The 10,618-nt window shown below is 38.6% G+C and overlaps 1 protein-coding gene across 1 annotated transcript in view; it reads left to right on the forward strand.

The window, feature by feature from the left end:
- LOC102859204 (cytochrome P450 2C5-like) overlaps positions 1 to 10,618 on the forward strand; it is a 53,532-nt gene that overhangs the window by 30,493 nt on the left and 12,421 nt on the right. Inside the window, exons 6-7 of the mRNA XM_006880213.1 lie at positions 1,646 to 1,854; positions 2,531 to 2,672. Coding sequence (XP_006880275.1) covers positions 1,646 to 1,854; positions 2,531 to 2,672 — 351 coding nt within the window. The remainder of the gene's footprint in view (positions 1 to 1,645; positions 1,855 to 2,530; positions 2,673 to 10,618) is intronic.

Below are 10,618 nucleotides of genomic sequence, written 5' to 3' on the forward strand. Positions count from 1 at the left end.
AGAGCCCAATTTGGCAACACAACTCCTTAGCACTTAAGCCACCAAAACTCCCTATGCTGTAGATCAGGGCTCCTAAATTTATATCTATTTTCCCCTAATGGTCTTCAGTTCAGTGGTTCTGATCCTTTTTTACAATGTTTATTTCTATAAATGGGGTTGAAGACTGGTTTTATCATATAATAGGTTTTGGTATGTGGTTTTCATTCTCATGTTTCATTTCACTTAACTCTGTATCAATGTATTTCTTTTGGCTTCCCATCAGAGAGTCACTGGATGGGCAATCTGGTCTGCTTTTCTACAAGAAGGCTTGTTTTGTCCTTTCATAATGTTTGAACTTGACTGCAGCTCCCTCAGCATTGTGGAAAGCTCTTCTTGGTGTGTGCTGGTTGTACTCTCTCCATACGGTAGTAATAATTTTGTTTACTGTGTTTGATTTGTGGTTTCTAAACTATCCTTCAGCTTTTGTAATTTCCAAGCTATATATTGTTGGAAATACTTCACACCGTCAAATAACTTCTGGATTCCTGACTCTGGGATAATCAGAGGGGTGAACTGCTGGTATGCTTCATTCAGAGTATGTTGAGTTTTTTTCATGTTTGAACCTGACAGCTCCTTCTTTGCAATTATGTGAGGTTCTTCTTAGTTCCCCAATTTCAGGATTCTAGAATTATCGTCTGTAGCTGGCTTTCCTGGTGTTCTTGCAGTAGACAACTGGTTTTTCAGTTCTACTAGTTCACTATCCAAAAAATTCTTCTATATAGCTTTACTTGAGAAAGAATGTCTTCCAAGCAGCAGCTCTGAAGTTCACCAGCAACTTGAGTTCACCACAGAATTGAGTGCAGAGGCACCGCCCGAAAGCTCCTTCCATCTTCTTTTAACACTTCTTGGATCATTCAATATTCTGCCCATAGCATCCTGAAAACTACAACTCTTGAGTAGAATGAACAAATTTAGATCCTTCAGCTTAAGAAATGCCAAACAAATTCATCCCTTTTGAGTTTCAGTCTCTAGTGCCTTGCACATTGCACTAGAATGCTTTGCTTTGTCTTCCTGATCTGCCCTTTGAATTCTTGTATTCAGCTCCTTGACTTCTTGATTTCTTTCATTTGCTTTGGCTTCTTGGCACTCTTGTGCAATATTCAGAGTCTCTTCTGACATCCATTTTGGTCTTTTCTTTTTCCTCTGCCTTTGTAATGACCTTATACTTGACGCCGTTGTTGTTGTTGTTCATGGCTGTCAAGTTTAGCACGACTCATAGTAACTATATGAACAAAAGTTCTGAAGTTTTTCTATAACTATCATTGTTTCTCAAAGTTTATATAAGTTCTTGATGCATGTTGTTTAAGAAGTGAATGCCACTCCTGCTTCCAACTGCATGACACTAGGCCTACAAAATAAGCAATTCACAATAGACAGGGTTTATGAAAACGGAATGAGTGAGGATATCAAGAAAACTAGGAAAGTGATAGATTATCTCTGGTTTCCCTATAATTCAAAAGTTAAAAATGCATTACTTTTGAGTCAAAACTGACTCCTGATTTCCAAGGCTATAAATCACTTGGGAGGGGATTGTCTATCTTTCTCCTGCTTCATGTAATTTTGTTAAAATGACAAAAAAAATTAATAATTTTCACATTTTCATCAGTTCTTACTTATGACTTACTAGATAAAGTCCAGAAAGAGATTCACCAAGTGATTGGCAGTCACCGAGACCCCTGCATGCAAGATAGGGCCAATATGCCTTATACAGATGCTGTGGTGCATGAGATCCAGAGATACATTGACCTCCTCCCTACCAGCCTGCTTCATTCAGTGACTCGTGATGTTAACTTCAGAAATTACCGCATTCCCAAGGTAACCTATTTTTCTAAACTAGAGCTCAGTATATACATAGTATTGTGTCAGTCTTCTACTAGAATAGGGTCAGAGAAATCAAAAGGACATTGAATAGTAAGTGCAGCTTGATTAATTTTCTGTTCTTTCCAATTTAGAACTCTAAAGATTTAGAACAAGTCTTGACATATAGCAATGTTAAGTCTTCAAAATTTACTGTTTTTCTTTATGCTTCTTTTAGATGAGCTTAGGTTTTTGTATTTCCAAACAAATTCTAATATCGCACTAAAAAGTTGGAGAAAAATTAAGTCAGTCAAGTGCAACAGGTCCACAAGGAAAGGGAGGAATTCACATGCATGCTGAAGCCAAGAAGCCTACTCTGAAACTTCCTGAGAAGACACTATGCTTTCCCTGTGGCCTGATTGCTAAGCTCAGTGTAAGACTGGCTAGGTAGTGAAGGAGAACACCACAGAATCATTTTTCAATGTCTGAAATGAGTTTTCATTTCTTTTCCATAGTACTCAGAACATCCTTGTTTAAACTATTCTTATTACACATACATTGAATAAGGCAATCTTAGCAAAAAGAAGAAAATTTACTATATACAAATAACTATCATATTCAACAATTTATTAAAAAATTAAAACAAAGAACAAGCCCCAGGGTCACTCACTTTATTTGTGTCTGTTTATTGCAGGGTACGACCATATTAACTTCACTGACTTCTGTGCTTCACAGCGAAAAAGAATTCCCCAATGCAAACACATTTGACCCTGGCCACTTTCTGGATAAAAGTGGCAACTTTAAGAAGAGTGATTACTTCATGGCTTTCTCAGCAGGTAATAGAAAATTACATCTATCTGTAAAATATCTGTAATTCCTATCAAGGAATAGGGCATAAAGATAAGAGCATTTGAGACTTGCCTGCTCTGTATCTAGTACAATTGTTCTTTCTACATGATCACAAGCATCCCTCCAAATGTGTATGCATTTTCCTATCAATCATACACCTTCATTATTGGGTCACAGAAATGGTCTTTTGTGGATGTGTAAAACACCAAGGGCCACACAGAGATGGCTATATCTTACAAGTGTGGGTTTTTTTGTTTTCATGTGCCATTGAGTCACTTCCGACTCTTAGTGACCCTATATACAACACACCTAAACCCTGCCCTGTCCTGTGCCAATTACACTGTCTCCAACACACCCATCCTGATTACCCCAGTCACTGAATCCGTCCACCTCCTAGAGGGTCTTCTTCTCCTGCATGGTCCCTCCACCCTCCCAAGCATGATGTCCCTCTCTAAGGACTGGTCCCACCTTACAACATGTCCAACATCTACTAACTCCACATTGAAGAACTGTCCCTGTCAACAGCACCCACAATACAAACCAATTTCTGTGACGTCACACATGTTCCTCATATTCCTTCACCTCTTTCTACATTCCAATCCCAATATTACAGCTTTACTGGGTCTGAAATCCATCACAATAGCTCACAGTACACACAGAATCATATTAGGGAAGTCAAAGGTTTTAGTTCATGTTGGTAACAAATACAATGACTCAGAGAAGACAACTTCCCATGTGTTCACATGCACCTCAGCCTGGTGGCTTTGGGCTCTTTGTCTTGCCAATTATTATGGCTCCCAAGCCCCACCCCAGTCCTCCAACAAACTTGGGCTCTTTGCTCGGGTTCCATGGGGTAGTAGGTGTAATGTCAGCTCTAGCTCATGTCCTGTCTCTGGTTATCTACCGTGGCCACAGCTGTTTCTGCTGTTGTGGGTCTAGCTGGCACAAGTATCTCTAGCCCCAAAGGGCATATTATTTCTCTTGTTTCTTTTTTGGTAGTGGTGAGATTCTCAAATTCTGTTGCTGGATCAGGTCAATTAAATGACAAGACTAACCAGTCTCCTGGTGCATAGGCGAATACTATTTACCCTCAAATTCCCGCTCATCCAAAAACAAAGTCCAACTCCATGGCTGGGAATGCCATTTTGAACAGTAAACCCTTAACATCTCAGACTACCCACCTGCTGGCTTTGCTAGCCATTATCCTTCATATTTGAAGAATTAATTTAGTACTTACAGTGTTCAATAACTATAATTGTGAGTATGTAAGTCAGCAACTTCATACCTCGTTCTTTAATCCCCACATTTTAGACAGCCAATTTCTAATTTGCTCATCTCTATTACTACAAAGAGAGGGCAAATAAAACACCAAATTGAATATTGGAAGAGACTCTTAAAATTTGACTATAACATCGAGAAGCCAAAACGAAAGGAAGAGATAGATGTTGAAGTAAAAGACAAACTGAACAGAACATTTTAAAAGGTAGGTCAAGAAGACGAAGAGAACTATTCTAATACAATATGCAGAAAAACTGGAAGCATTATGATAGATTATGGAGAGATTGAAATTGTTAACTTTAGTTTGCTTGGCTCCACAATCAACACTCTTGGTACTAGCATCCAGGAAATCAGGAGATGAATTGCATTGAGAAAGTTGGCTAGTAGAGACCTCTCCAGAGTGCAGAAGAGCAACAACATCATTCTGGAGACCAAGGTGCTCCTGATTCAGGTCTTGGTCTTCACAATTGCTTGTTATGAGTCAGACAACTGGACGATGAATAGGTATAATAGAAAGAGAATTGATGCCTTTGAGCTATGGTGCTGGAGAAAAATGTTGACTATATCATGGACTGCCAGGAGAGCAGGTGAAAACAGGCTGCTCCTTGAAAACAAGGATTATGAGGGTTCTTCTGACATACTTTGGGTGTGTTGCAAGAAGGGACCAGTCTTTGGAGATGGACATTGTGCTGGGAAGGGTGGAGGGACAGAAAAAGAGAGGAAGACCATTGATGAGATGCATTGATTTAGTGACTGCGGTCATGAGGGTAGGTGTGTCAGATACAGTAAAGCTTGACACAGAATAGAGTAAATTTCAGGGCTATTGTGCATAGGGTCACTATGAGCTGTAAATGACTCAACAGCACATTACAGCGACAACAACATGCAGAAACATAGAATAGGGAAATAAAAAAGAAAGTTTCAGTCAGCACTTCTTGAACTGAAAGAACTGATAAATTCAAGCCTCAAGTTTCAATAGTTCAAAAGAAGTTCAAGATGGACTGAAGACATTGTCAAAAAAATAAGACCTCAGGAATTGATAGGATCTCAATTGACATATTTCTACTCACAGATGAACTTATGGATGTTCCAACCAGTTTCTTCCAGAAAAACTGGAAGACAGTGCCTGGCCAACTGACTAAACGACCTTCACACCTGTGTCTATTCCCAAAAAATGTGATTCAATTCAATATGGAAATTATCAAACAACAGCATTAGTAATATTGGTAGATCTTCATACCAGCTATAAGGCTGTGGACTCAAGAAGGAGACTGGAGAGTAAGAAAGAAAGCTTAAAGAGAGCTTTATTAAGGGAGCTCCCAGGTGAGATTCCTTGGTCTGGAAAGGAACGCCAAGGAAATCACACTTCGGGTGTATTTGGGCAGGTTTTTATAGCAGGCTTTTCAGGGAGATGGAAGAGTAGGGAGGGACAACTCTATTGTAGTTTATGGTCCAGTCAGGTGGGTGAAGCTGTCACATCCTTATGATTCCTTATCCCCATGGCCTAACAAATATCATATGCAAACAAATTACCGCTGTAAATCATTCAAAAATGGCTAGAACAGTACACAAACAGATCACTTTCAGAAGTTCCAGCTGTCTCTTCTTCCTGCTTGCCTTTCTTCCAAATGTAAATCTCTTCAATCAAAGTCCATTTAAATGTACATTTCCTCAAAGTATGGGGTGGGCCTTAATATTCCCCTAGGTCCCATTCCCTCTAATTCTTCTGCTTTCAACAAGCATGTCTCCAGGATGGATTTTCCTCTTAGTATATTCAGTCAACTACTTGCTAAATAGAGGATTACAGTCTTTCGAGATCTCTAATATTTAGTATTCATGACATCAGACATATTAACATTAAATCAATAAAAACTTAAATATTTTATAAATATTTAACATTATAACAACAAAAACCTTGATCATTTTTCAATTTATTTTAACATTACTCTATGGAAGAAACAGAAATAGCAATATTCATAAAGTTGGTGGCATCCTCTTCCTAAATAACATGCCTCTGGAAACTCAGTGAGTTTTCATAAATGATGATAGTTATAGAAAGGCTTTTGGCTGTTTGTTCACTGGGTCATTAGGAATTGTAGTCCACTGATTGCAATCAACAACAATAACAACTAAAAAAAAATACAAAAACACATAAACTTTTAAAGAAATTCCCAATTTTAACTTCATTCTCCACCTTTAACATCTCATTCATATGCATATGTTCTCAGTTCTTATCCTTGGCCTAAAACCAAAAGCAAATAAGTTCTCCCCCTCTCCATTTTAGTAACAGCAAAATTACCATTTTAATTTCCCAATGTCCTAATTTATAATTTCTACAAACCCCCACACTTGTATGAATCTGGAGCCATCGCCACAAACCTGGCTTTTGACACCAACTGTATTCATAATTCATCCTGCTAAGATGTTTGATCCTCTGTATACCTCCATGATTTCAAACATTAACAATCCCTCCTTCATTCAGTTCTCTGACTTCTCTATGTCCCTTGGGTTTGATTGTTCATTAGACGGTCTTACAGAGACTCATATCGATCAGAGGACTGACTCACTTGACCACAGGTGAAACAGGACAGATTTGCAGAGACTGGTGCTCAGGTGACTGGATGCTGTGCTCCCGGATCCAAGGATATATTTCAAAAAGAGATTTAGTATTGAGCTCCCATAAGATTATATGAGCCTCTAGTAGAGTGGAGCTTGAAGAGAGAATACAACCCTGGTGCACTCCCCTAATTTTAAACCATTCAGTGTTCCCCTCCTCTGTTCACACAACTGCCTCCTCCTCTAGGTATAGGTTCACATAAGCGCACTTTGATGTTTTCTCAATAAGTTGGAAATAGAAATATCATTTGATCTAGCAGCTCCACTATTGGAAATACACCCAAAAGAAACCAGAATTGTCACCCAAGCAGATATATGCACACCATGTTTTTTGCTTCTTTGTTCACAATAGCAAACTTGGGTTGGAAACAACCTAAGTACCCATCAACAAACGAATGGATAGAGAACCTGTGGTATATTCACACAATGGAATACTATGTTGCGTTGAAAAATAAGGAACTCATGAACCATTATACAAAATGGGGACGTTATGCTCAGTGAAAAATCTTTGGAGGACCTTATGCTCAGTGAAAAATCTCAGTCACAAAGGAACAAATACTGCATAATGCCACTCTTGTAAAGCAGGACTGACACAGGGATTTGGGGAAACTAAGAAAAGAGGGGATAAATAATATATATTCAAATGAAACAGATGAGGAGAGAGCTGTTTGAAAAGAATATATGTTTAGGTATTATTTTCATAGCAGGAGTCAAGAATGAGAGCTGCATGATGATGTAGACTGGGGGGTAGGGGATTATAAAATAATGAAAGATTTTTTTTTTTTTTTACTTTTCAAGTATAAAAACCTACTGGAGGGCGGGGTGGGTAGGGAGGAAAAAGTGCATCAGTGAATGAATGAAAATCCCAAGTCTTTATGAACTTTAATTAAAATTTCAATTAAATTTTTTGTTTTTAAAAAGAAAAGAAAATGCCAAGGCTTGGATCAAGCAGACTCAGTCTGCACACTGACAATCTTGATCTTTAGAACTTTGGATAAATAAGTCACTAATAGCAAATTTTCCAGTGCAACTCATCTTTCAATATTTTTTTTCTTGTTGTATGCTGTTGAGTCCAACTGGCACAGGAGGACATTTAACCTCTTACTTCAGCAAAGCATCTGGTGGATTCAAACCGCCTGCCTTTCATACTGCAGAGCAGCTTCTTGCCATTAGGCCACCAGAGCTCTCTGGCATTTTATAATTTCTTAATTGCTACTACCATGGCTTGTTGTTGTGTACCCTTGAGTCAGAATTGACCCATAATTGACACTCCAGGGGATATTCAGAAGGAATCAGGAATTTTAAAGAGTTGAACCGAAGATTTCAAAGAGCAGCTCAGGAGGACAAAGCAAAGCAGTTCATGAAATGTGCAAAGAACTAGAGTTAGAAAATGAAAATGGTCGAACTCATTCATCATTTGTTAAGCTGAAGGAACTAAAGAACAAATTCAAGCCATGAGTTGCCATACCTAATGATGCTATAGGAAGAATGTTGAATAATCCAGGAAGCATCAAAAGAAGATGTGAAGGGTACACAGAGTCACTGTACAAAACTAATTGACTATCACAGAAAAATTTCATGAAACATATGACCAAGAGACAATGGTGATGAAGAGGAAGTTGAAGCTGCTCTGAAGGAATAAGCAAAAAACAAGGCCCAGAAATTGATGGAATACCAATTGATATATTTCAACAGATGTAGGCCTCAAAGTGCTCCCCAGTCTGAGCCTGGCAATCTGGAGGACAATCACATGGCCAACTGACAGGAAGACATTCATATTTATAGTAATTTTTTTTTAAAAAAAGGTGGTCTGAAGAGTGTGGAAATTATCAAACGATATCACTGATATCACATGCAAGCAAAATCCTGCCAAAGATTATTCAGAAGTGACTAGACCAGTACATCAACAGAGAACTATTAAGAAATATTAGCTAGGTTTAGAAGAAGTCATGCCACTAGGGACTTTAGGCAATGTTATACGGATATTAGCTGAAAGCAGAGAATACCACAGGAATTTGTATTTCATTGTCTGTGTAAAGGGATTTAACTGCATGGATTACAACCAATTGTGGCTAACCTTGAGAAGAATGGGAATCCTAGAACACCTGATTGTGCTCAGGCAAAACTTATAGTTGGACCAGGAAGCAATCATCAGATCAGAGCAAGAAAACACTGCATGCTTTAAAATCAGAAAAGAAGTGCATCAGGGATGTGGCTTATTTCATACCTTATCAATCTGTGTGAAGAACACATGATTTGGGAGGCTGGACTTTATGTGGAGAAATATGGCATCACAATTGAAGGAAGACTCATCAACAATCTGCGTTTTGCAGATGATGAAACCTTACTTGCTGAACCTGGAGAGGACCTGATGCATTTTCTGTAGAGGATCAAAGACTGTACTCTACAATATGTACTGAATCTAAAAATCAAGAAAACAAAGAGTCTCATCATGACAGATGGAAAAGAGTTTATGATTTTCAGCAATTTCATCTTGGTCAGTTCCACAATCAACACTTTCGATACCAGCAGCCTGGAAATCGAAAGACTAATTGCTTTAGAAAATTCTGCTGTCAGAGTCCTCTGCAAAGTGCTGAAGAGCAAGGATTTCAGTATGTTGATTAAGGTGCCCCTGATCCAGGCCATGGATTTCACAATTATTTGCTCTACATGAAAGAGCTGGACAATAACCAAGGATGTCAGAAAAAAAAAAAATGGATGCCTTTGAGTTGTGATGCTGGAGAAGAGTATTGAACATATATGATGGACTGTCAAGAGAACTCACAGGTATGCCCTGGAGAGGATGAAATCAAGCTGCTCTTGGAGGCACGGATTCTGAAACTCCTTCTCACACACTTTGAACATGTAGCCAGAAGAGACCAGACATTGGAGAAGGTTATCTTTGGAGAAAACCCCAGATCAGATGGATTGGGGTAATGAGGGTAGGAATGTCAGAGACAGTGAGACTGGCTCAGAATAGAACAGAGTTCAGAGCTATTGTGCATAGGATTGCTCTGACTTGTAGTGGACTCGACAGCACATAAAAACAACAAAAACCAATTACCTTGGGTGTTGACTGTGGATCCAAGTAAAATGATATTGTTGACAACTTCAATCTTTTCCCCACCTAGCATTGTGTTGCCTATTGGTTGTGTGGTGAGTATTTTTGTTTTCTTGATGTTGAGACAGAAGTAATTTTGAAGGATGTAGTCTTTGATCTTCTGCAATAAGCGATTCATGTTTTTCGCTATGAATGAATGAAGGAAGAAAAATTAATGCTTTGAATTGTGGTGTTGCCAAGAGAATACACTGTGGACTGTGAAAAGAACGAAAAAATCTGTGGGATTTTTTTTTAAATGCAAATGCAGTGCTCCTTAGACGCAAGGCTGCTGAAACGTCATCTCACTTACATTGAGCAATATTTCAGGAGGAACCAGTTCTTAGAGAGAGACCTGCTGGCAGAGGTAGACCAGGAGCAAAGAGGAAGGTCCTCAATGCAGTGGATTGATGTAGTAATTACCACAATGGTTTGATAATGACTGTGAAGATGGTGCAAGATAGGGCATGGTTCAGATCTGTTGTTCATAGGATCACCAAGAATCAGAGTTGACTTGATGGCACTTAACAACAGCAAGAATAACCACTAAGTGTTCTTGAGTCTTCTCACTTGCAGTGTGTGTGCTGAGTTGTCATTTCACTGATTCTGTGTGTGGTCATTGGTGTTTCGTTGGGTCTGGCACTGTAGGAATCAGGATTGTAAGTATATTCTCTATCCTACAAGTCAATATTATTGGTACAAGCAGTCAGGAGATCAGAAGATATATTGCATCAGGCAAGTCCACTGTTCAGGACCTCTCCAAATTAGTGAGAAGTAATGATAACAGTTTGAAGATTAAGGTGTGTCATATTTAGGTCATGGTCATTTTCAATCATTTCAATTTTCAGTTATTTGCTGTGAACCTGAAACTGGACAATGAAAAAGACTCTCCTGTCTTTACTCTTCTTATAAATATAAGTATATATATGTAAATATATGTGT

Source organism: Elephantulus edwardii, unplaced genomic scaffold (genome assembly GCF_000299155.1).
Source record: "Elephantulus edwardii isolate Elephantulus edwardi_28Jun2011 unplaced genomic scaffold, EleEdw1.0 scaffold00006, whole genome shotgun sequence".
Classification (NCBI taxonomy): Eukaryota; Metazoa; Chordata; class Mammalia; order Macroscelidea; family Macroscelididae; genus Elephantulus; species Elephantulus edwardii.